Source organism: Pagrus pagrus (genome assembly GCF_965226575.1).
Source record: "Pagrus pagrus genome assembly, chromosome: 4".
In the NCBI taxonomy this organism is placed as follows: domain Eukaryota; kingdom Metazoa; phylum Chordata; class Actinopteri; order Spariformes; family Sparidae; genus Pagrus; species Pagrus pagrus.
In genome coordinates this window covers 7523710-7550602 of record NC_140188.1, presented here as the reverse complement: position 1 = coordinate 7550602, position 26893 = coordinate 7523710, and the positions used below count along the sequence as shown (strand labels likewise).

The 26893-nt window shown below is 38.9% G+C and overlaps 1 protein-coding gene across 4 annotated transcripts in view; it reads left to right on the top strand.

Annotated features, from left to right (window-relative positions):
- Positions 1–26893, top strand: part of nbeab (neurobeachin b) — a 224487-nt gene that overhangs the window by 130391 nt on the left and 67203 nt on the right. For all 4 annotated transcript variants that reach the window (XM_084351842.1, XM_084351841.1, XM_084351840.1 and 1 more), the window contains exons 36-38: positions 2521–2687; positions 15171–15295; positions 24508–24654. In XM_084351842.1, coding sequence (XP_084207968.1) covers positions 2521–2687; positions 15171–15295; positions 24508–24654 — 439 coding nt within the window. The remainder of the gene's footprint in view (positions 1–2520; positions 2688–15170; positions 15296–24507; positions 24655–26893) is intronic.

Below are 26893 nucleotides of genomic sequence, written 5' to 3'. Positions count from 1 at the left end.
CACACACACACACTTCCACCACCTCTGTTAGCAGCTTGTACATGTGAGGAGTGATGAGTTTCTTATCTGAGGAAAGCAGCCTTCCTCAAACAGCCGCTTGATATACAGTTCTTGAGGATCCTTGACCCGCTAGATAAACTGGAAGAGACGGCTAGATATGCGATGTCAGGAGAAGGGGGGAAGTGTACCTGGCCCCATCCGTTCTGTCTGCCAACTCCAGACAGCCTACACTTTTCATCTAGCTCTGACGTTACTTTATTACCCACTCTCCAAGATTGAAGATTCAGGACGCAGATAAGACATTTTTACAATTAAGTTGGTGTCGCGGCGAAGCGTCATATGCTTTAAAGTGATAAATAACGTTTGATATTTGTCACAGCGTCACGTGGTGATGCAAGGTGACAAGCAAAGATTGAGTTATCTGCCTTATGAAGAATATGTTGAAGTATGATATCTGACAGAATTCAAATTTGAAGCAGGAAATTCAATTAACTTCCAGCTTCTGTTAGCAAATTAGATTTTGAATATTAGCAAGAGTTCCCCCCGGGGGGTGCATCGTGAGACAATCTTGTTTTAGCTGCAAAGATGGAGTCGGTGCATTGGATTACTTTTAGCTGCCTGGAACACTTAAAGCGATGCACTGACTTCCAGAAATTGATTTAAACCTTTATTTTAAACGTATTCCTCTGACACTTAGATATCTAACTTTTTTTACTACATTATCATTGATATTATTATGTTATATATTTATTTAAACTTTGTTTTTATTGATTTTGTGGAAATGAGAAGTCAAGAGACAACAACAGTTCCAATCCCACACAAAAAGGATGAAAGGCGATATCTCCTGAGGTTGGTGTGAGGTTTGTTTAGCTTCATGGGGATAGGAAAGAGTGAGCAATCAGTGGAGTGATCTCACTGGTGCTGAGAGAGAGAAAAGGGAGTAAAATAAAATAATGATACAATGATTAATTAGCAAAACTAAATACAGTATATTATTTAATTATCATATATAATAATAAATAAATGATGAAATATTGAAATTAAATGTTTCTGCCATGCTTTGTTGTGTATATCATATCATCTCAAGATGAAAGCAACTCCTTCAAGGAACATTTCACTCCAAAATGAAAATTCAGTTCAAGCAAATTCAGGCAAAGCTTCGTAGTCCACAAAACTTCACAGCAAATCAGCGGTGCGGCATTCTCCTAAACAACCGAAGTAGATGGGGACTTGTTTTAAAACATTTTAAAAAATAACCGAAAAACATAAAATGGCTCCGTACAGCCCGTTTAGTGTAATCCAAGTCTCTGGAAGTTCTAAGGTCCCAAATGTATTTGAAAAGACATTATTTGCACCCTTTTTTAAATCGAAATCTTCACTGTAGCTGCTGAGCTGTTAACAGCTGTTAAGTGTTAACATGCACCACCTCTGGAGATGGTGCATACTGTAAGCTTAACTGTGTCTTAAAGGTGTAAATCATATTTTTTTCAAATCAATTTGGGATCTTGGGGATTCTAGAGACTTGCATTATGCCAGATGAGCTGTATGGAGCCATTTTATGTTTATCTTTCTATGTTTTTCATGTTTTAAAAGTCTCCATCTACTTCAGTTGTTAAGGACAATGCTACAACGCTCTTTAGCTGTGAAGCTCCAGAAATGTTTTGTGGACTACGTTATTTCACCTGACTCTCCTGTGGCATGGGAGTAGCGACTGAATTTTGAACTACTCTGTTTAAAATAATGTATGACCCACCTCCACTCATTGCTATCCCTGGGCTCCCACCCAAAATTAAGGTAGAGTATTAATATAGTCAATAATGACTGACTCATTTTTGGGTGAACTTTTCCTTTAATGCTTTAAAACAGCATCAACATTGACTTCCAAAAGGTAAATAATGTGGGGCAAAGCCAACATATGTGGAGTACTATTGATATTTTTATGTTTGACTTCTGCAAGCTACAAAAGGCATTTTGTTCTTATGGCACACTCTGTTTGAGAAAATGGCTGCTTATTTACAATGACGTCCATTCCTACACCAGGGAACAAAAACATATTTCTTGATACAATGGCAGTGCAGCTTTGTTAACCTTGACAGACCATATTCTTTGTGGATCTATTAGAGTATTTTCCCTTCTCCTTTAATAGCACCATCCACGGCTACCTAGCGGGGAGCCTCATCTGTCCACAGTTAGGGAATGGACTGCCTTCATGTGCTTGCCATGATTTACTACACTCCTCTGAGGGAGCAGAAATATATCTCTCAGCTGTCCACTAATATCTTTATGCACTCAAGTGTGTTGAATGAAGCCATAACATTCTTCAGTGTGACAAATGCCCCATTAGAGGGTATATATTATTCGGCTTTATTCAAGTAAAACATTCTCAAATGCTATTAGTAGATGTGAGACATCACTTTTGGCAGTGGATACTGTACCGAAACCATAAATATACAATGAGGTTCATGCTGTTTTTTTTTCCTTATTCCTTTCTTTTTTTCTTTTTTTTCTATCTCAAATTAGTCCAACTGTGCCCAATATGCTGCTGACAGAAAAGAAGAAGAGAAGATGTGCGACCACCTGATCAGTGCCGCTAAACACAGAGACCACGTGACGGCCAACCAGTTAAAGCAGAAAATCGTCAACATCCTCACCAACAAGCATGGTGCCTGGGGGACACTGGCCCAGAGGTAAGCCCTCACACTTGAGACCAACATGGGCCATGTTAAGTCTTTAACAAGAGCCATAGCTGCTCAACCAGAGGACAAAAGTTACCTGTTCGCAAAACTCCGCAGTGATGGGATTGGACCACCAGTTAATGTCATTTTCCCAGGATCCGATAGGGTCAGCGATCGGGTCAGCAAACGCAATTACAGTGTGGAGTGGCTTAATCCCCCGGGGACAGCTGATTGGCCAGTCGTCCGACAACAGACCAGGATAGAGGAAGGGGAAGAAGGGGGTTGGGGTGTTTCTGCAGTGTTGTCCAGGCATTCATTGACCCTCTCAGTCACACAGCCCAGCACCTGGTGGTAGTTGCAGACTTCCCCACGGGCCCTGTTAAAATAACTGCTGGCTCTCCTGCTCTGCCTCCCACCTCTCGCCTGCATCCACATGGTCCACTGAGTGGAGAGGCAAGATCAAGAGGCAGTTACAGCAGACAAACAGAGGTGTTACAACATATTGTTTGTGTTTTCTACTGAGCTGAGAGCCGAGAGTTTGAACATTTATCTTTTGTTACCGATGGAACAGCATACATGCAGTTGTTATAAAAGACAGAGCTGGAAAGCTTTAGTTGCTGCTCACAGGTGAAGCTGTCGTTGGGTTTATCTGAGACCCGTTAAAAAATCAACACCACTACATGCAGGTCAGATGCAGAAATATATAGTTAAAGAACTTAATATAAATTGTGCTGTGAGCTGCATTCTTGAGAGAAAGTCTGACACTCTTTTCAGCCCACCAAACTGCTGATTTTCCAAAGCAAATGTTGCCCCTTTGCTGAAACAGTAGCTTTGGTTTTTGTTATTAAATTTTCAAAATACAATACAGATGTTCATCCTTGTTTGCTGAAATTGGGTTTGTTTCATATCGAAACCATGTTACCGTTGTCAAGAAAAATATTCTTTCTGGCATAATTACTTTTTACGGCTATATTTTATGTCTTTTGACTTGAAGTAGAGTTCAAATAGTTTCCATCCAAAACAGCAGATGTCATAAGCAGCTACATTTGGTTTCTTTTTTCATGGATTCATGAAAGATTATGCACTCTGTCTAGAGTTTGACTTCATGATACTAAATATAAGTTTATTGTCATTATTTACTGTGTCATTTTGTGATTTAGTTTTGAAGTCATGTATTTGTTTTGAATAATTTCAGTACTACTTCAAAGAAACTAAAAGGGTACAAAAGTTATGTCGATTATTATAGATACTTTCAAATGAAAAAAATATTTTTGCCATGACCGAAAAGGTTACAGTATTCAAGTACAGATTTTCAGAAAACTGACTGAACCTTTGCAGAAATACCCATGACAAAATCTGTTGGATTGAATTCTGGGCTGCTGTTCAAATATTTATGGAGCCCCTCTCAGAGGCACAGCATTTGCATTGAAACAAAAGGTTATTGAGCGTGGGTGCATTGTAAATGATACTGCAAAACTTCCAACAAATTCAAATTTAATGGTAACCTGCTGGTGCAAGAAAAATGATGCAATATGCTCACAAGCTCAAGGCAGTGTTGCAGTTCACCAGCTTAGTCTTATTCAATGCTACATTAACTTTCCCATTTATGCTGCTCTTGTAAAATATAAAGCCCTCAAGCATTTTGAGGTGGCTGTCTGTTATGTCTGTGTGTGTGTGTGTGTGTGTGTGTATGTGGGTGTGTGTGTGTGTGTGTGTGTGTGAAAGAGAGAGAGAGAAAGAGACAGAGAGAGACTTTAGTTGTTAATGTTTGTTTTCACCCTCATGCACAGAAATTGCTTTGCCTTTTACTCCTAAGTTCTGCCTGGAGGCATGCCAAAGGACATTTATCATTTTTGTAGAATACATTACAAACAAAATTATTCTTTGGCAGGCAGGAGGCAGAAACTAGTATAACTTATATGTTTATATTTTTTCTTTTACCACTGTGTGCTGATTAGATTGATATAACCACCTGGCCCACCGTTAGATGCAGCCGCTTTTTCCTGAATTACCCGACATTTGCACATAATCTGCGTCTCCGAAGGCCACTCCATTTTGAGCTGTAGTTCTCTTTGTCGCAAACTGCGTAAGAAATCGTCTTGCAGCACATACGACAGAGAAATAATCTGTGCAAGGCTTCAAAACAGCTGCTCTGCAGTCATGTGATCTGAGTGAAGAATAAGCAGATCAGACCCTATGGTGCCCTGTTAGATCATACTATATGCTTGCTTGATGATGAATGTCCCCCTGTATAGAGTCAGCATAGGAAAATCAATACCCCTCAAATTGAAACAGTATAGGGTTGTATTGATCCACCCCGCTAAATCAAAATGAGGAGGCTTTGATACATCTCTCCAAGACAGCTCCCTGCCCAGTAATGACACACTATCAATTTTAGCTTTACACTGATAAATCAAGTTGAAAATTGGATGTCACAGTTTTTTCCAGCGAGAGAGTGATTTTCCCCGCCCTCTGGTCCCCTCTGCTGTTGACCTCTGAACCCTGCCAGTGGATTATAAAGTTCAGGCTCGTCTAAAGTGAAAGTAGATGTCAAGGCGAGGCTGATGAATTCATTGAAGAATAACGTCCACCACTTGTGCAGTGTAGGACTACCTTACTGTGACAATACTAGGAGGTCTCTCTCATTCTGCAGTTTTTTCTCACACTGCTGAAAGGTAAATTAAGCACCAACTGTTTGTTTCACACACATCAAAAGCCTGTAACTCATCAAAGAATTTAAAATACACAGAGACGGGTATACATGCCAAATAATTGCCTTTTTTAAAGTGCATTTTTGCAAGCATCCTTTTAATGTATACAGATAAATTATTTTTATAGGCGTTGTACCATTTGATGTACATTATAAATTCCTACACAGACACATCTACATATTACTGACACTTATGTATTCACAATGTGAGCTTCAGTGAACTTCCTGAGGTGCTAATTGTTTCGACACAACCACCTAACAGAAACGTAAAAGGGGCTGAAGGAGACAAACCTCCCTTTGTTCCCATGCGGGCGTCCGTGTTCACATCAGCAGCATCAGTGACAGCTGACGGAGGAGCCTCCGCTGGCCTCCACAGCAGACCTTAACCTTACCTGACTAGTCTATTGATTGTCAACATTTCTTCTGTATAATTACTTTTTTGTAGCAGCGGAGAGAAAGGAAAATGGCGGCACATATTGATCTGTGGCAAGGCAGTGAAACAGCCGTTTCCCTTGACTAACAGTGAGTTTCATCTCTCACACTTGATGAATGGTAACAATCTGCCTGTGGATAATAACTTTGTGATGGAATGAACCTTTTTACTCACGATGTGCCCGGAGTATTTGGTCCCGTCTGAAAGGGTTATCAATTCTAATAGAAGTGTACGAGCTTGGGGGGGATCACCTTTAGAGGGTCATACAGCCTCAGAGGGTTCGAGGTTTGATGACCCCTCTGGGGCAGAAAAGCAAGGCCAGGGTCTCTGGTTGAGCCTGACAGTATAAACAAAAATCAGCTTGACAATATAATCTATATAATTAAAATACTATTCTTTTTGACATCCAGAGTAGTAAAACGTGCATCTTCTTCATTTTTGCTTTCCGTGGGAAATTGTTGTGTCTTTTGTAAAATGATAATTGAAACTAGAAGGACTTCCACCAAGGCCAATAGTCTACTCTTCTATGATGTGCAAATCTACAACCACTATCTTTGTCTGGATATATTTCTAAAACTGTTAGAATCATGTGAAAATATGGTTGTTCCCTGCTGAAACCTCATCATTTCAGCTGTGAATTTATTATGTACTTCTAAACAAAGAAAATAATATTTCACATCTTAACATAAATCTGTTAAAAACAGATACACTTATACTTTATGTACAAATATCGAATGCTTTGACTGGAATAACATCACGAAATGGCAGCTTGTTATCAGACAAACAAACAAACAAAAAACTGTATACTGACAAGGATGAAACAGGCTAATTTGAATTTGCATAAAGAAAAAAACATTTAGGTATAATCAGTTGCGTGATATGTATTTATGCATTTATATTTCCATAGCCGCATCTTAGACAAAAAATGCATTGTTACAGTTGTGGTGATGTTAAATAAACACATTGTTACCAAGTGCTCCATAACAACTGCTTTCTGTATGAAGTTTGAGTGGCTACATGTGTAGCCCCCCCAGAGGATTACTGGTATGCATTAATGTGGATTGTGATATGGAGTACTACAATTGGCTTTGTTTGTATTGACCTTTACTATCATCCACTGAATTTTAACATGTATGGCATTTATTCTGCCAAGGCCAAATTTTCTATTTTGCAATTACTTGAAAGTGAAAGATAATTTGTGCATCTGCCCTGTGTTTTAAAGAGGTCATATTATGCTAATTTTCATGTTCATACTTTAATTGGGGGTCCTAGTAGAATAGGTTTACATACATTAATTTTCAAAAAACACATTGCTGCAGCATCCCTTTTCACACTGTGTCTTGAACGCTCCATTTTAGCTACAGAGTGAGACATCTCGCCTCTGTTCAATCTTTGGTGAGAGTTCCATATGCGCATTACTTAACGGGCAGCATGTAACCGATCAGACACAGAGTAGGGCGGGTCATGCCGGGCAAGGTAGTGTGATCTAAAATAACGCAGCTACAGCAGTAGCAACTGCATGTCTGCTGACTGACTGGAGTGTATATATTTTATAATAAATATATAGATATATATATTTATATAGCGCCTGGTACATAGTGATGCACATAGGTTACAGCAGTAAAGTCTCGACTCTAAACCAGGCGTTTCAGGCAGTTCAGGAACAGAGTTTTCTATGGAAGAGAGTAACTCCCTTTGGCATGGACTTTGGGCCATTTCACTTTGCAGACCTTTTACATGCACAAAAATGCTCCATAACACAATAAAGGAAAGGCAAAACCCCAAAAAGCATAATATGACCTCTTTAATGGGTTCTGCCTTAGGGAATGCTACACCCTTCCACCAAGTTTCAGGAAAATTGCTTTAGTTTTTTTTGTAATCCTGCGAACAAACAGACAAATGAACAGAACAGAAAACATAACCCCTTGGCAGAGGTACTCATGGGTAATCCAGCTGACTGTTTTAAATATGGACTTAAATTCCATTTCTGAAAAGTGGCGCCATCATGGAGGTGCCTTAAACTTGCATTCTTTCTAATGGCTAGCAGTAGGTGACTCCACTGGTTTCAAAAAGAAATCTGATGCTATGTAAGTTTATGAAAAAATAACGCTTCCTCTCACTTGATTTATTACCTCAGTCAACAGTTTCCTAATGTTTTTTTGGTCTCAATTGCTAGTTTCAAGTCTTCTTTAATACTGCATGATGTTAATTTAGTAAATCATGGTAAATCTTTAAATTTTAGAGTTATTTAATGCAAAATGGACAATAAAGCAGGGAATGCTTGAGGGCATGGCTACCCAAAGTCACGTTGGGTTTACACTTAATCGTAATCTTAGAAATCATTATAAAATTAATGCACCTCTTAGTGTTTCTGTGGATTGCATTAACACTTTTGAGGTTTCTTTTCTTCCCAGTCCACCAAACATCTTTGTTTGGTCTGCATACCATGTTTAATTTTTCAGTCCACTATCTAAAGAGGGTTGGACTAAAAAGCAGCTTCTTTTAAAACAGCTTGCAAGTGATAATGTTTTTTATTCTTCATTTAATTAGATCTTATTTAAAACATGATGGTCCTTTGTTCTTGCATGCTGATATTCTCTCTACTTGCATTTGCTCTTGACCTACACCAGGCTCTATTCCCTTGGGGCACTCTTAACCTTGCACACTGTGCTAATTATCTCTGGAAAGAGGCCCATTCACACAATCATCAATTTCAGCGGGTGCTGAAATTGAGCTGGGCATCGCCTCACTGTGCCCCATTTCCGATGAAAGATGGGGATCCACAAAGCTGGTGATCCAGGGGAGTTCACCTCCAGTACAGTACGGCTCCTCATCCCTCGTCTGAGCGCATACGTCTGTCTTCATTACACCAGATGACCTGGAGTTAATCTTGTTGCTGCTGTGTTGTTTCCCTTTCGTCTGTGTCCAATAGCCATTCCTCAGTGTGTCTATTCTCTATCTCTCAATCTCTAAAAGAAAAGTCATTTCCAATAACTAGAAGCATTTGGATCTTAAGGTCGGTATCCTCACGACTGCAACAGTGTTGAGTGCAGTGATGATATGTAACGGCAAAATTAGAGAGATGAAAGTCTCGTGTACCATTTGCAGCCCTCTGTGATAATCTGATCATGATGTTGGCCATACAGTCACTTTACACTTGGCATTCGACAGACGCATGATCAAACTCGATGTGTTTTTATACAGGAAATCACAGTGGGTGTTTTTCTTAGTTTATAGGTTACTTTGAAAGTAGTGGGCTGAGAAATGCTCATCACCATATGGTTGCCAGTCATCACTTTTTGATGCAGTGTCTTTTTACGCTGGTATTTATTTTTTTTTTTTATCTAGCAGCAGTATGTTGAGAACCGTGGCATAAAAATGCTCGCCAAAAAGAATGAGCTGGTTGACAGACAGTGTTTTAGCATTTCCTCGCTTCAGTTTGTAGCGTCTGCTGGCTGCCTGATGGTTTTCATGATGCGTGGAATCCACATCATTACAGATCCGCATATGTGGTTGCCATTTTAATGGGATCAAAGGACCAGTTCGATTAAAGGTTAAATATATAAGATTTTGAACATTCATATAGCAAAAAAAAACCATTTTCTATGTTAAGATAAGATAAAAATGCATCCTGAGCAGAGAACAACATCACTCACTTCTGAGCTTCTCTGTTCTTTGTCTTGGCAGCTTGTTTGACTTCGTAAGCATGTTACTCCCTTTTCTGTCCTCCATGTGTCTGTTTTCAATATAGTGGCCTGGTGAGTGAATTTTCATATTGTAGCTAAACAGCACACTAAAATAAGTTTCTAAAAACACTTGAGGCGAGCATCAGGCTGCAGTAACAGATTCTTAATTTATATTTGTTCAGCACTGCCTAATGTTACAGTTTGATCCGAGTTTGATAAATCAGCCTGCATCATCATTATTATTATGCATTATTAAGACACAAAATGGCCACTGACAAATTTGTATTTCTGAAAATATTTTAAATGCACAGTTTGTAATTTCTTTCAAAAGAGAGAGAGCTAAGATTACTTTTTAACTTTTAGGATTACAAGGTGGATTTATCTTCACTCCCGTTTAACAAACTGACTGCAGCAGCAATACCTCGAGGTGACCTCCATTGTTGGGTGTTTATGTTCTGTAATGTCTACTGCTGACTGGAGCTGGAGGGGAAATGTACTTTACTGCATACACTATATTACAGAGCAGAGGGTAGAGGGGGAAAGGACAGAGAAACTGAGTCTCTGGTGAGTGCTGAATTTAGTGAGAGTTGACCTGAATTTAAACACACAGACACACACACCCTCGGTGGATTTTTCTTTTTGCTAAAATGTCCTCAATAATTCTGTTTGAGCAAGTACATTCTCAGTAGGTTAACAGTGAACTATGTCTTTTGTTTTGTTTATTTTATTTTATAATCAAGTTTTTTTATTTCATTTTGTAGGTCAGTGACATGTGCATCTCAAAGTAATTCCTTACGGACTTGGTAACTCATAGTCAGTGAGCCTGTTCAGACAACTGAAAATGAAGAAAAGACCACTTGTCCTCATAGTTACTCGAAAAATTGACGTGTGTTCAGTGTCCCAGTGCGTGTGATAGAAACCAGCCACTGCGCCTTTGAATAGAATTGTCACTGATTACTGGCATTTATTATAATAACCCCCTACTCATGTCACCAATGGAAGCTTTTAAAAGGAATATAATGGTGTTTTATTGGATCAGCATGTCCCTGTCCTTCCTCTCGACTGCTTCACATAAAAAACTCTCCTCTGAGCATAAATAGAATAAAAAGGAAATCTTTAACCATGAGATCCTCTTCTGTCTGCATTGCAGCTGTGTATGTGTTTTAGTGAGCCATTCTGGTTAAAGTGGCTTAAAAAAACAGAGTAATAAGGTAATTATTACTTTAGACAACAAATCAGTGTAATGTGTAATTGTTTCTTTCAATGATTTTTATCTTAATTGTATGTGAATTTTTTCACCACAGAAGGCAATTGTTTGCCGAAGTCTTGCTCATTTGACACACAATTCAGACCTCAAACAACCACCTTTTAACCTAGAAGACTGCACAGGTTTTTCCTATCACTCGCTCTAGTTTACCCTTTTACTCAAGCACCAATACTATTTTCCAAAGCAGACAAAATATGAGAAGACTAAATAGGGTCTCTGCTGCACTAATATAACAGTAGCACTAAGAATATATCACCCTCTAATCCAATATGAGCCCTTGTCAGCTGTCAAAAGTGTCTCTCTTTTCTAGAATGATGTTATAGTTACCTATAAAACTGTTATCAATCCTCTCACTTTTATTTTCCTCCCCATCTTATTTTGAATTATGCCTGTCAGCTTTCCCTTTCCTTCTACAAACAAAACACATTCCCTGTAGACTGGGCTGTTAGATCTGGCAACTCAAAAACCTCAACACCGGCTCCTTGAGGAGAGGTGTGCTTTAAATACCTATTTGAGGGAGAAAAGACAATAGTCTTCCTCAAACACATTTATCCTACTGCACTTAGCAAGTCTGAAAGCATCCGTAAATAATGGTGCTCCTGTTTCCTGTAGGTTATCAGTGCTGGAAAATTAGCTTTTAAAATGCGGTTTGAAATCCATTTGGGTGATTGATGGGTGACGGGACTAATAAATTTCGCGAGCTTCTAGGAGGCCGGCTCACAGCCATTCTTTATGGTTGTCATGAAGCCAGACGTATTTGATGTGGAAAATAAGGAGGTCTCGAGACAACGCAGCTTTATAAAGAATGCTATTGGATAGACAATTTGTTGTTGTTATAAAAACAATGCAGGCAACTAGCTTTCTATTAATGATTCTGAAACAGGAATTGTGTTTTATCTGCAGTCTGGAGGGATCAGACTCGATTGTTTTCTGTTGCAGTATACTAAATGGCACAAATGTGTGCACGTGCAAGTACAATTATCCCTGTCATGATAATTACGTCATCAACTTACTGTATATATCTTATGGACTTGTATGTAGATTACCTCAATCATTTCCCATTGTTTTTAAATGCATGTTTAAGGAATGAAGAATGTCACCAACATGTTAGCCAACATAATGCCAGAATAACTACCAGGATTTTCTCAACCAATACAACATTTTTTTTATTTATTGTTTATGTATTTGTTTATTGAGAATGCAGGTGCCTGGTATCTATGAGTATGTATAATTTGTTGCAGATCCTAATAGAAATCTGGATCTAGTGCATTTAATAGAGGATAGTCTTTTTCAGCTGCTATATGGGAACATATAGGGATAGAAACCTGCAACTATCACCAATGTGCAGCTGAGATAATGTCAATATCTGTTTACTCGTGTTGATGGAGAATCCTTATGGGATAGTTTACAAAGAACTTGTTCTGTAAATAATTTTGTAAATCTGCAAAAAGTTCCCTTATTCTTGTGATAAAAAACATTGATCTCAAGCATCAATAATGAATGTAGCAACTTCTGGTCAGCCCATAACCACTTGTGGTTAGTTCAGCCTACTTCAGGTTTAAGCCCCGCCCATTCCACGTATGAATACGGCTACAGAAAATTTAGTTGGCTGAAGTGGTTGGTGTGTTCACTCATTCCTAGTTTTCAGTCCCATATGAGTGAGTTTTGCAGTGATTTTGACAAAACATTGTACTTTGTGTTTATTTAATTTATTAAATAGAACGCAGCAGAAAAATAACAAGAAAAGAAAAGACACATATTGTGCAGGTGAGATTAAGAAAGCCCTTAGAGGCTTATGATAAAACTCAGTATGCATTAAAAACAACTACAAAAGTCATGTAATGTGCAAAAATAAGCAAAGAAGCAACCATAGGATTAAAAAGCAAAATTAAAGGAGCCAAAACATAAATCAGCAAATAATGAAAATAAAGTAATATAATGAGAGTGTCTGTGCTTTAGCATGTGTGTGAGTGCATGTGTATAAGTTTGTGTATAGGTGTGCATGTGAGTGTGTGCACACGTGTACTGAAGTACAAGGTCAATTGTATCAGATTTGATCATTCAAGTTTAGCGCATGGACACCCAACCGAAACCCACTGGGACACATGAAACTATTTGATAATATTCCTTATATCCCACTATGTTTTGAGACATGACTGTGCTGTTTGGTGGCTCAGTGCCACCTCAGAAATCCCTTGTGTGAGAGCTCAGTAGCTGCCAGCTGTAGATCTCCATCAGGACTGTGATCCTCCTGTGCACTTTCTGGACCACCCTCGGAGAGGAGGTTCCTTCAGCACGGCACTTTAGCACAGGCAAATCCGGTCTAGCACTGACCACATGGTCTAGAATATCACAGGTCCTACTCAAACAGCAGAATACCGCATTCAAACTGAAACCATCTGCACAGGATAGAACAAAGGAAACGCACCCAACTCATAATAATCAGTCATTATTACTTGAGGGTTTGGTATGTTGTAGCCGTGATTGCTGTTAGACGAATGGGAATATTTTGTTTTAAATTTAAGTTATACTCAAAGCAGACCAAATAAAAAGCATCAAATGCAGCTAATGCTGTTATAAGGGAATCTTCAAAGTGCCGGATATATCCCCCACTGGCATCTGCTGTCTGTTTGCACTAAGAATTAGGGGACATAATCTTCAGCAGTAATCGCCCAGTTGCCTACAGTGGATTTACATTTTTCACACTGTGTAATCTTGCATTTACAATATCATTTACGTGGGTTTCTCCTTTCAACCCGCTGACATCTCTCTTTTCCTCAGTTAAGCTTTGAGGGAGATTGACAGGGGACAAGCTCAAGGCGTTCAGTCTTGCTTTGCATACAGCGCCTCATGATACTTTGTGCATACAATGAGGGCACACTTACAGGCACACACACACACACACACACACACACACACACACACACACTCTCTCTCTCTCTCTCAGTTTTGATTGATACTTAACTGAAACTGAGCTCTTGTTGCTGTCAGAGCCCAGCTAAGTCTCCTGAGCCTCTTGATTTCTGACATTTGTAGATATTATATTCATGGAGCACGCAGGCTGTATTTTGTGATGTGATCCCCTGTAACACTTTAATCTGTTTAGACTGCTTCAATTCTGTGGCAGGGAAGGGGGCAGAAACCATACAATGCAAAAGACGGCTGCCTGCCAAGGCCTTACTGTATCCTTCACGCATTGAAAAATCTCTACTTGGATTTGGACACACAGGACAAGATCCAAGGTTTTATTTGGAGCTTTGGGTGGCTTTTTGTAGTGTTTTTCTTTTTTACAACATGGAGGTAAAGACAACATTTTGGATAAGAGCATAGAGTCCTGTTCTACGAGAGGATGTTCTTCATGTTTGTGTAATAAATAGCTATCTATAAGAGTTAAACTCTCCTACGCACACATGCTGTAGCTGTTGAAGTTAAACAAAATTAAACGGTGATCCCATATTTCTTCACTTTTGACTGAAAATTAAATGAAAACGAACCCCATGCCAGGCTGATGTAATCATGTCTTACCTTACTGTTAACTGCACACCAATGATTTGAATCATCACTGTTTTTAATGTATTGCCCTTCCCTGTTAAGGGTAAATTAAAGTAAGATTTTTTGCTGCATTTCCCTCTAAAGGAAACACGAAGGCTTTGAAATAGCTCCAGCTAGTGCGAGGTTGGAATAAGCAGCACTTAGTAACCTAATGCTAGTCCTGGTGCTTAATGGTTTGCATTAGCTGCAAGCAATAAAATTATCCCAGGTCCTCGCTAATGTTGGAATAATCATTTACAAAGATGGTTACCACATGCTGGAACTGTTTTCTTCTTTCTCTCTTTTTTTTACGACCCTAATTCGCTGTTATTAATAATGAATAAAAATGCAATTTTCTGTCGGTTGCTCCAGGGCTCTGGGAATCATTTCAATGAATATTTCAGCACATTATTTTAATCATGGCTCCACATATGCAGGGTGGGGGCTTGTTTTATAGGCTCATGCCTCAACCGCCCCAAGACCCCGATCATTAAACCCCACGCTGTCTGCGTTGAGGTTCCTACCTTTGATTTACAAGACTTGTTAAAAAACATTGTAAAAAAGGAGGCAAGCTGTGCCATTTATACTTGTAATTTGATGCTGTATTTGTTAATGGGAGTGCCTGTGATTTATGTGTGCAGCGGCTGCTGCTGCTCCCTGCTGTTCTGATGCTATAGGCCTTAGCAGAGCAAACATTACCGGGCCTCTGCAGAGCATGCCACTACTCAGCCTAATAAAACTGTTATCTGTGGCCTGATTTTTCTCCTCAAGATGTTTTCCACTGATAAGGAAGTGGCTGCTGTAATCAGACCATCACTGAGGGGTGTGTGCTCTATCTAACCCTCCTGTCCTCTTGTCTCTCTCCTAGTCAGCTGCACGACTTCTGGCGTCTGGACTACTGGGAGGATGACCTGCGGCGGAGGCGGAGATTTGTCAGAAACCCATTTGGCTCCACCCACTTAGATGTCATATGCAAGTCGCTGCAGGAATATGGTGAGTTTTTCATTTCTTTGTGCAATCAGAATGTTTCTTTAATCAGAATTAGAGAGGTTAAACATTAAATGCAGAATCAATGTTGCCATTAAAGCTTAATAGAAAAAGCATTAAAAGGGCACTAAAGTTAGCTCAGGCTTGTCCACATCATTTAGCATATTGCTTAGGAGAATTTGCGTGTCATTTTTATGGGAAACGTATTTATGAGTCCTGTGAATTGAACATGACACATACATTTTACTGCACTTTTTTATTTCCATCACATCACATACTCAGGAACAAATTGGATCTCTCGCTTTATTGTTTCTCGTCTTTGCCTGAAACTTTTCTTATTGACCCGGGCAGTCTTGTACTGTTGCCCACCACCTTGTGTCAATTTTGCCTTATGTCATGCAACACCGCCTTTTAAAGGAAGGCAGCTCAGTACTATTAAACACCCTTGGCCCTTCTCTCCCTCCTATAATTGAATAGCAGAGCAAATGTGCTCACGGCACAAGGGTGAAAGTATTGATTCTGAAATTAATGGAGTAAGAGCCTTTTTTATTTTATAGAAAATAGAAAACAGGCAATGCATTATGGTCAGGATTGCCTTTAAAAACGACTGTGGAGTTACAACAACACAAGCATAATGATCACCATGTTCACTGACCTCCTGAAGCCAGCCGTTGGCTCCCGAGTTCAGGATGTCATCTGGCTGCTTTCAACTCTGCCATGGCTGCTGTATGAGGATCATGGCAGCACTGGAGATAAACACATGCCAGCTGCTGCCTCGGCTGCAGGTGGTCCATATATGAGGCACACATGCAATAATTGCACCGTCTGCTTTACAGTTTGTTGCGGTTCCATTATTTTTAGCCACAAACTAATTTGTGGGGCTTTGGTGATGTGTTCAGACTGTGGTGGGGAGGACTAAAGGAAATAAATGTTGCAACTCTTTAGTACTTTTAACTAGAGCCCGGCCATTACCTGATAGTTGGGGCCATTACCGATAGTAGGAAGTAAAAAAATCTGATATCAGCATACCGGCCGATATACACACCTTTTTTGCACTGATGATGTGTTTATTAAACATTTCCAACAAAAATATGTAATGGAGGCAGAATATTTTATATTTTACTACGACAGCAGTGTACTTAAATTACCCAAGCATCTTTTTCTGCATTATAATCTCTCAAAAAAGAGTTTTAGCATCAGTGTATATCTTGGCTATATATATATATATATACTGTATATACTTTTAACTTGCTTAGAAATATTTAAGGTTTTTAAGAACTTCAGTATCATCTGCAAAGAAATGACTTTATATTACATCCACAATGCCTACCTGTGAAAAATATCAAAGCATCAATATAAAACTCAAAATACTAATCTAGTAACCCCTTTTTTCACTATGCTGCAAACTCACCTGACTAAACATGGTGATTGTATGACGGGTCGGCCACCATCCCAAACTGTCAGTATGTGATGAGTCGGGAATGAGACTTCAAAAATCAACTTTCTTACAAATGGGAACTTTAAGCTGTTTATCTGTTTTTATTTTTTGGGTATTTTATTATTATTATCATTTTTTGCCTTCAGGACCAAAATAAATAAATAAAATTAATTTAATTTAAAAAAAATTAAAAATCCATAAATACACTACTTCAAATGGAGCGTCTGAGCTACTGTATGTAGATGAATAGTTCAACATAAAGCTAGTGTATTGAGCTGTTGTGGCTAAACTGTGACGATCCATCACATCCTCTGGAAACAAGGAAGCTACAAGGTTTTGAGAGATGCAATCCAAGTCTAGACCAAGTATTTGACTCAAAGTGTCATTCTTTTTTTTCTTTTTTTTTTAGATTTCAAATCTGGAGAGAAGATTATACTGATGTCAAATATGAAAACGCTATATCATCCATTTCCATTGCTCCATCTGCTAACTTTATCAGTACTGGCCTCTTTATCTACTGTTAAGTTGCTCAAATTGGTGTATGAATGAACCACTTCCTTTATTAACATATGTGACAGATGTCCTCAAAACAATGCCACTAATACACATCATGTTGTTTAGTCCATCAGATCACTACATAACGCTTTTGAGCTATCTGTTTTGTCTCTCTTCTTTGACGTTAATGCCTGGTTGACTGAAGAGTTGTTGAAGTCCTGCTGGCATGTGGTGGTTTTAATGAGTGGAATAATGTATAAACTTGTCAAGTGAAAGGGATTGCCTGCGGTCGGATGGCCTTGCTCTCCTTGAGAGGTGAGCTGCACTTTCAGGCTCTTTCCAGCAGGCTTTGATGTGGCTGCACGGCGGAGGCCAGGTTTTGTTGTGAGTTAAAATGAGAGGGATCTTTTGTTCTTTTACAGAGCTTCAATAGATTTTTGTTGGCAGTGACAGTTTTTGTTTTAAATGTGCGATGACAGCTTTGTGGGTTTTTTTTTATCATGAATATTCACTTTTAATTAGCATGGTATTAAAGATAGGACCCATCTTTAGCAGATAACCCTGGCACGGAGGCTCAGAGGTTGGATATCCATTAGTCATAACATCCAGACTTTGTTTCCTAAATTTGACAGGGAGTCTATAGAACTTTTTAGCGGGTTGCAGGCTGCATAGGCTCCAGAGTAGAAAAACAAAGAGGCTTGTTTGAGTTGGCCCTGGAGAGTCATTATTAAAGCTTTAAAATCTGGGACTATTGGAGAACCAGTAGGTTGTCCAAATTGAATACACAGTTTCTGGTTTGACAGTGAGATATGACAATATACGCCACCAGCCACCATCTAGAGTTTGAAGAGGGCAGACTTAAAACTGTCGTGCTCACAGTAAACGTCAGTCTTACGAGCTCACTTGGGGAAAATGAAAGTGAGCAGGAGAGTTTATTTTTCACAAGAACATCGCAGTGAGTGAGTGGCCTGCGTCGATTTTGACAGCATCTAAGAATCTTGTAATCGTCTTGTATTTCTCTTAGTAAGAAATGTTTTTTTCTTTTTTTTTCTTTTTTTTGCCATTTTTTGAAGTGGGATTACTTTTCTTTATTTGTAGTTTCCAACAGATATTATTTGACCAATTATTTTGAACGGCTTTTTTGAAAGCTGATATTAATATTTGAGACTAAAACTGCCAATAACAATACATCTAAACCCTTTCTTGTGGAAGACATAGTTCAATGCTTTTCCCAGAATTATCATATGCCAAGTTGAAACATACTCAAATTCTTTGAGCGTGCAAACGTCAAGGGGAAACTTTTTAAATTGGCAAAATCCATGCATCAGTGTAACCTTTGTAATCACTTTTGTGCAATGTGTGTGTGTGTGTGTGTGTGTGTGTGTGTGTGCGAGGAGTGTGTACATTCATGAACGTGTGTGATGGGAGGTTAAACTCTGCCTTAAACTCTGCCTCGTTGTCTATTAGCAGCATTGACAGCTTAGCCAGCACATTCTGTCTCTGCCCTCTGCCTGTAATAACCTGCCCTGTTACAGCCAGCCACGGCCCAGTATCAGAGTATATTGTTAGGTGATTGGAATTGGGCAAGCATGAAATGGAAGTCACGTTAATATTGATCCAAGTGTTTAACGGGGTGTTTTACCTCCGGGTGTCCTTGCTGTCTCATTTCAGGTGAGCAGCTTCTCTCCGAGCTGATTGCCCCGGGCGGAGATCTTTATAGCTCTGTACTGCAGCAGAGGCACCAGCCTCATGATGTGATGTTAACCGTCTCCAGCTTTATGATCAACGATATTACATTGTGACAAATAGCATTAGGGCATTTACTAACATGCGAATCCAAACATGTTAATGCAGCCTTGCAGCAAATACGTGATATGTTCAGTAACACTTCTCTTAAGTACCTAATGTTCAGGTCCAGATGTGGGGATTATGAGACTTTCCTGGTAATGTTATGATTGAGAGAAGATGAGGCTGTTTGTAACCTCTGGAAGCACAGTAGACACGCACCGCACATCCCAGGATATTGAATAAAGATCGCCCCAAGAGGAAGCGTCTGCACCGTATAAACTCCCCTACATCAAAGTTATAATGTTTACTTTTACAGTCTCGAAACACATTCTCTGCAAAACGGATGGCTTGCATCACAGGAAGTACGAAGCTGTCATTTGTTCCCCCTCATTTCATCTTTCAGTGCAGAGTAAATAAAAGCGAAGAGACAGAGGGCAGAATTGCATTGCCCTAGCGGTAATGCAATCCCATAGACTGGACTTTTTCTCTCCATGTGGAATGTGGAGCCCGTGGAGAGGGTGCGTAGGAGGGCAGGATCTGAAACAGATAGAGTCTGGGAAACGGAAGAGATATATTTAAAACATTTTATAGAGCTCACGTTATATGGATATTGGAATGACTCCACAAAACGCTGATGTACATTACAAGATAGTAAATAAGCTGTGGAAACGAGACTTGTACTACTGCACGTTATCTCCACAGATCTGACAGAATGAGACATAAAACAGAATAATTTCTGCAAAATCTCCGGAGTTTGAGCTCTCTTTCCGAGTCTTTGTTTAGAAAGAGGTCGAGATAGCTGTTTGTCTTTAGCTGTGTCCAAAATGTTGCCTGTCATATCAATTGACAAACATTCAGTGATTTCTACGTTTGCCCTTTTCTAGCATTTTCCAGATCGTGCTTTGCTCATCAAACCGCTTCATGAAAACTTCTCAAAAAGAGCAACCTGAGGTATTTTGTGTTTTATTTATAGTCTTGTATATTGAATTACCCACAGTATTTGTGAAATCAGCTTTTTTCCCTCTTGAAAAGAAGTACCCATATACTTTAGCTGAACCTTAAGTGAAACATGATGTGGAGGATTTCTTCTCGAGGAGTGCCAGTGAAGTGTTTGAGGCAGGCTGTATAATACATAGGAGACTTAGAAAAACTCATGCTCGCCGGCTCTATGAGGCTATAAAAATGAAAGGCCAGTACCACAAAACTCTCCAGAGTTACAGTATATGAAACATGGAGCCTTGGCAACAGTATTATAGCTAATTCAACTGTCTTTTAACGGCCTTTCAACTCTTATCTATTCCATACAGTAAAACTACTGAGCGCTGAAATATTTCCAAAGTAGGAGCTTGTATCTAAGATTATAAAGTTTTTTTGAATTGGTCTTTAGCTTGTTCACAAAAAGAACACAGTTACTTGATTTCATCACTATGTGGCTCTGAGGAAATAATCCTCATTTCTTTGCCTAAAACACAAAATATTGCTGCTCATGCACGTTAACTCTCTGGAAAACTGTCACTGTTACAGTCATGTTCTCCCATCAAAACAGCATTTTTTCTCTGAACTGATTTTACATTAGTTTTCACCAAATATCCCTCATTGTGTTGTATCCTGGCTCCAAATCCTGTTTCAACAGGATTGAGATCACATTAAAGAAATACAGAGGCCATGTCATGGTATCTATACAATGGATCATATGACAATTTTTTCATCATTTTTAACATTGCATTTGAAATATAATCTCAAATATAAACAAGTTTAGTTTCATGTGGGTAACTGAAGGTGTCTCCGACTCCAGGATGAAGACTCCATTAATAAAGAAATCCAAAATGTCATCTAACATTATGTTTTTTAACATTCTGAGTGAAAACTGTGCAACAAGGCAGTCGGTAGATACCCTTGAAGCACCTCAGTACCATGGATCCTTGTTGAACCCCAGTGATGAGGGCTCAAAGACGACCTCCGTTGGTCACAGCTGGCAGGTCTTCATCAGCCTCCAATGGGGTCACAAAAGCTCTGCAATGCACTTTACTGAGTGTAATTAGTGCACTCTGAAGCAGTTTCAACTCAGTGATTGAACAAGAGGACCCGTGAGACTGGTGATCGGTGGCTTCTCCTGGCACCGCTCCTGAAGGGCCTGAGAGCCGACATGAAATGAAACTGCTGTTTTTTTCAGAGACGTTGAGAAGTCAATGGAAGTGGCTTTTGATGGACTGCTCACTTTGTAAGGTTAATTAGATAGATGCTAGTTGGTGTAGAATCATTATATGGTGACGTGGCATAGGCTGCATTTTTTTCCCTTTATCGTGCAGTGAATATTGTTTAGAAATGTGCATTTAATAGGATTTGAGGGGAAGATTTGACTCAATTTACAGCTTTAAACTAAAGTATATATTAGCAATTGAATTGCTTGATAGTTTTTGACATTTAAAAAAAAGTATTATTCCACTAGACCAACATAGGATTATTCTGAAGATTAGTTAATTAAACGATGGATAATGTAAGTATGCAGACAATAACCACAGTTGCATTCTGAAAAAGCTTCTTGCAACATCAATTCAACTGAAAAGAATGTTTAAATCAACACATCCTCATACCTGAGAAAATAAATAGGTCAACTGCCAATAACTCCAGGAGGACATTTAGGACCTTTCCCAAAACAACACAAATTACCACATATAACTGTTGGACAGTACCAGCGACTGGCAAACTGGACCAGTCACTTGTTGTCACCTTGTTAACGTTGTGAAATGGTCGCAGTTTGGATAGGCAACTAAAGTACGTGGTCAGGTTCAGGCAACCAAAGTTAGTTTAAATACATTAGGTAATTCAAAGACCTCACCAATGACTTTTGGTTTCGCACAAGACACAAACAATGGTCTCCTGAGTGAGTCCTTCACCCAGTGTCACCCAATTTCCTCCTTTGCTCCCTCATGAGTACTACAGCCACTAGAGGTCTACCTCTAAAAATACACATAAATATGAGTTGTACCTAGCTGCTTGCACAGACGACCTAGACAGCTGTTTTTTCTGTTAAGGGGCTTCATTGATTAGATAGGCAAGTAATATCTACCCTAGCCTTCACTTGTCTCATGTTATTTTTCCTTTTAGGTCATTAATGTGAGTGATATCAGATATCCAAAGGGTCATTCTCTTTGTTTTACCATTTAGTGGTCAAGGGTGAACGCGTGAAAATGTTTCTAATGAGTCTTCCTCAACACCACTGCACAGCAGATCCTTTAATAGTGACAAATGGTGACCCTTTTCACAGCCGCACTTTTAATATGAGAATGTCTCTGAGGCGGCGGGCTATCACTCATGAGACGATCACTTTTCATGTCAGCACATTTTCTCCTTCACGTCATAGCTCTTCATTTCTTGTTATTTATAACCATATTACTACTTTTGTGAGAATTGCATTGTGGGTAGAGCTGACCCTCCCCCACTACAGTTGAAGTTGCTCATTCGCGTGTGGAAATCAGTATGGTTTATTTGGTCTACTCAACCCTGCAGAGACTTGCCAATCAGAACATCAGCCTGTCTGCTGAGTGTTCCCTCATTTACTTGGAGCATAATGATGGTTTACAGAATTACAGTTTTAAGTTTCACTCATTCTGCTTTGATCTGTGACCGCTGGCTGGCTTTTGCCTTTAACATTACACAGAATTCATTTCCGAAAGGCACAGACTTCTTCCCTCCCTCGGATGAAAGCACACCAGATATGAGACAGAGCAGGAAGCAGACTTTTTTCTCAGTAGCAGTGTTGACAACAGTCAAATGTGACCTCTTCAAGACAAGGTACATGTTCCTCAGGGTAGGGAGAGGCGAATTAAGAACCGTGCTGAAAGGAAACATGTCAGACGGGTGTCAGCCACCTCCAATTACTTGATATGTGTTCTTCCTTTCACACACGCAAGTTTTTCCTACATTGGACTTCAGAAAGACAAATTCACATAAGCGTTCTGAACAGCCGTGTGGCAGGCACATGTTGGAGATGGGCTGATTTAAGCTGATAAATGTGTCGTGAGACCTCTTTGTTTTGCAGGATGTATGAACAGATCTTGTTCAATGAGAGTGCTCCACTATAGCCATATGATGAAACCCCGGTGTAAGCAGCCCTCCTAATTGTGCTGTCTGTTCAGTCTCACTCTTGTCAAGTCTCCAAAAGCTGCAAATGATATCTCTAATCGACTATGAGCTCGAGATGTATCCCCCTACTCAGCTGCTGGTCTTGCAAGATAAAGATAGTGTTTCATTGTTGACCTTGTCTAAAAAAAAAAGCTGAAACACCTCTGATGTTCAACCATGCAAAATGTATTCAGTGAACGAATGTGTACCCTGACATTCTTTTATATGCTGTGGCAAGTACATTAGTGAGCATCTCATGTCAGGTTCATCCTGCATGTATTGAGTATTTCCTGCAGAGATTCTCCATGGTTTATTTCTTTTTATGTATTTTACTAGATGTTATACATGTTAATAGCCTATAAAAACAGATTATTTTGTTTGAACTTGAACATGCCCAGACTCGATTAGAATAAACATGTTAAGCTCTTACTCTGGTTATATGAAATGTGGCTATGATAACTGGTTTTGTCCATTATTTTGAGGTTATGATATGTAAATGTGTAGCTGCGTGACATGAGTAATATTTTTATTCCCCTGCTTTTCAAATTTAATTCTGTGTAAATCATCACTCTTTGTGTGAGTGTGTTTGTGTGTGTGAGGTTTGTTTGTGGAATCGATGCAGCGGTCGTCAATGTCTTGGTGGTTGTGTTGTTCCTTCTTATATTGATGCATTTTCTTGTACTTATTTATATTATATGCTAAATGTTTTACTAAACTGTTGCTGATAAAATAAATTAAAGATTAGCAGCTTAGGCTCTGATGCAGTTGCTTCTTACTGTCTGTAATCACCACTCTGCAAAGGCCTATCAACACTGAATAATCTAAAACCTCCAAAGTAACTAGTAACTAAAGTTACCAAATAAATGTAGTGAAGTAAAAAGTACAATGTTTTCCTCTAAAATGTTGTAGAGTGGAAGTGTAAAGTAGCATAAAATGAAAATACTAAAGTAATGTACAAGTTCTTTAAAACTGTACTTAATGTACAGTACACTCAGTTTTACTTACTTACATTCCATCACTGGTTATTTTAAATTTTGACCTAAAGAGTTTCATTTTTACTACAAATGTATATTGGTTACAAATATCGGTTATCGGCCTTTTTGATTACTACTAATCTGGTCCCATGTAAATATGTTGATCGATCCCTAAAATGTACTTTATTTTCAGATCAACCTTTTCATACGGTGTTCACAAGTATATAAGCAGAAACTACAACAGTTAGTTTCAGAATAGGAAAGGTTAGGACTTTGCCAAGGAATAGACGTAGCCAGCTGTTTCTGTCTGTTTAAACATAGTGACGTATAAATCTGAGCTTTAGAGGTCAGAGTACAATATTTATAGTGGTTTCTCTTCCCCGCATTTCTTTTGACAGGCACAGAGGAGGACGAGGTGGTCAAGTCTAAGAAGGTCTTCCGCAGCCAAACTGTGGCCAGCCAGAACCCAGAGACAGAGTTGCTGCTGGACGGAGACGATGATGCCGTCAGCCTGCTGCAGGAGAAGGAGATGGACAACCTGGGTGGTAAGTCAGCACACCGGCACCTACATTAACCCCAAGTCAACATCACTTCTGCTGGAGCATCGGTGCTCGTCTTTTATCTGTGTGCTTGCTAATAGCTGGCATAGTTACACGATTAATACGAGTGCATCAGATTAAGTGTTTGGATCAATGCAGTGGCTTTTAATGCTCATTATGCTGCATTGGAAACAGTAATGCTGAAAGGGCAAACTTTGAGATGTTTAGCATTAGCATTATTTAGTATTCAAATCTATTTATCTAATGTATTTAAAGTTTACAGGTTGTTTTCTGCAGCTCTGAAGTCAAAGACTTTGTGTCCTAATCTGACCAGCTTTTCTTATGTTTGACAGCTACATATTGTTTTGGTCTGATAATTGTCCTTCTCTGTTTTGTTTTGGATCTTGTCAGCAAAGTTCCTTCCTCGCGTGTTTATCTCAAGAGGCAAGTCTCCTAAAGTTAAACTAACACCGGAAAGATGATCAGTCCAGATATGTCACAACTCATATTCAGGATTCCTCAAGCAATCACTGATTAAAGTTGATAAGAACCACATGAACTTCACGGTGGCCTTATTTAACCTGTTATCTGATTCAATAATCTACCCTCAAAATCTGTTTGTATAACTTGAGACTGAACATCATGTTTAGTTCATGTTATTAAACTTGTGTTATACTTGTTTAAATACTATTATTATTGAATTGACATTCTGCTGTCCTATGGCTAATATATATACCTTTAATAAGGCCATTGTAAAGTGTCAACAAATCTGAGCAAAGATATCTGATAACAGTTATTTCTCTTACTAAAAATCCTGTGTAAAAATCTTGTTTTTATCACTCTGAAAACTAAACCATGCATACAAATAACACACACATAATCCATCGTGTCTATCTATCTAACAAATGATTTGTTAGTTAGATATTGTTTTTGTTAATCAATGCTGTAGATATATATTTTTCCAGTAAATACAATTCATCCCATAGGAAATCTTAAATTACAGTAATTATCTGTCCTCATTCCAAATGAAAAAAAAATGTGAACTGAACCTTGCCAAGAAAAATGCAAAAGTGTATTAACTGTGTGGACGGGAGTTAATAAGGGAGAGCAGACAACAACTTAATTATCCTGCAGTCAAACTAACCCTTATTCTCTCCACAGTGAACAATCATTAAGAGATTAAGTGGCCCTTAACAGCTGAGGAAAGAAAAATGCAAAATTAAATCTTAATCTTTGATTTATTTTACCCATGTGATTTTATATTTTTTTCTTAACCCAGCTTTAATACTTTGTCTGACGTAATTCAGTCAATAGTGCAACCTGCTGCCGAGGCAACGGTTGCCCAAAGGTTGTATAATATAACCGGCACCACACACTGTGTATGTGTGAGCCAAACAATCAAGCCAACCCTCGTAGCTGCATTTCAAGTAACTGCCACGGCTTTAAAAGGTAAGTTATCCAGAGTTCACTTGAGTTTTGAGTGCAGATCAAGAATGCTGCACCACATACTCGTCAATAAAGCCCAATCTTCACCTCACACCTCATGCAAATGATTTAAATAAGCAGAGTCTGTTAGTGGTTTGTTTAAATGATACAGGCTTTTATGTAGAATAAAAATAATACTCAGCACTGGCAGCCATCACCAGTTATATTTCTGTGAAAAGGATAATAAAACAGTGTGAAAGTGTCTCCTCTAATGGTGAGAAGTCTGGGCCGTGTTGTTTTACTTTGGATTAGTCGCTACTTTGGACAATTGAAAGTTGAGATGAAATGAAAATGCCTTTTTAACACTTTTAGAGCACTTCTCCAGTCATATTGTGACTCTATTTAACTACAAATGCCAAATGAAAATCCATTTCTTTGTATTGTTGTATCAAAATCCACCCGTGATTCTTTCTGTAAAACAAAACTACTCTGTGCTTACACAGAATAAGATTCATGGATTTAACTAGCTTGCATGTTGGCGTGTCTTCTCCATGTTTGTTATGAAACGCCCACTTTCAAATCAAACTCAAATCAAATTCCTGTCAACGTTAAGTCCCGCCTGCGTATCCTGTTTCACTCATAAATGCCATGATACAGAAGATAGACATCCTTGAAATGCTATTTAACCTAGACTTTAAAGGAACATTCACTGCTCCAATACTGTACATGCACTTAGGCTGACATGTTGTGCGTTAAAAATATTGTTTAAATGATGTATAATCTGTTCCTGTGTTCCTGTTTTCATAGAATTTATGAGTAC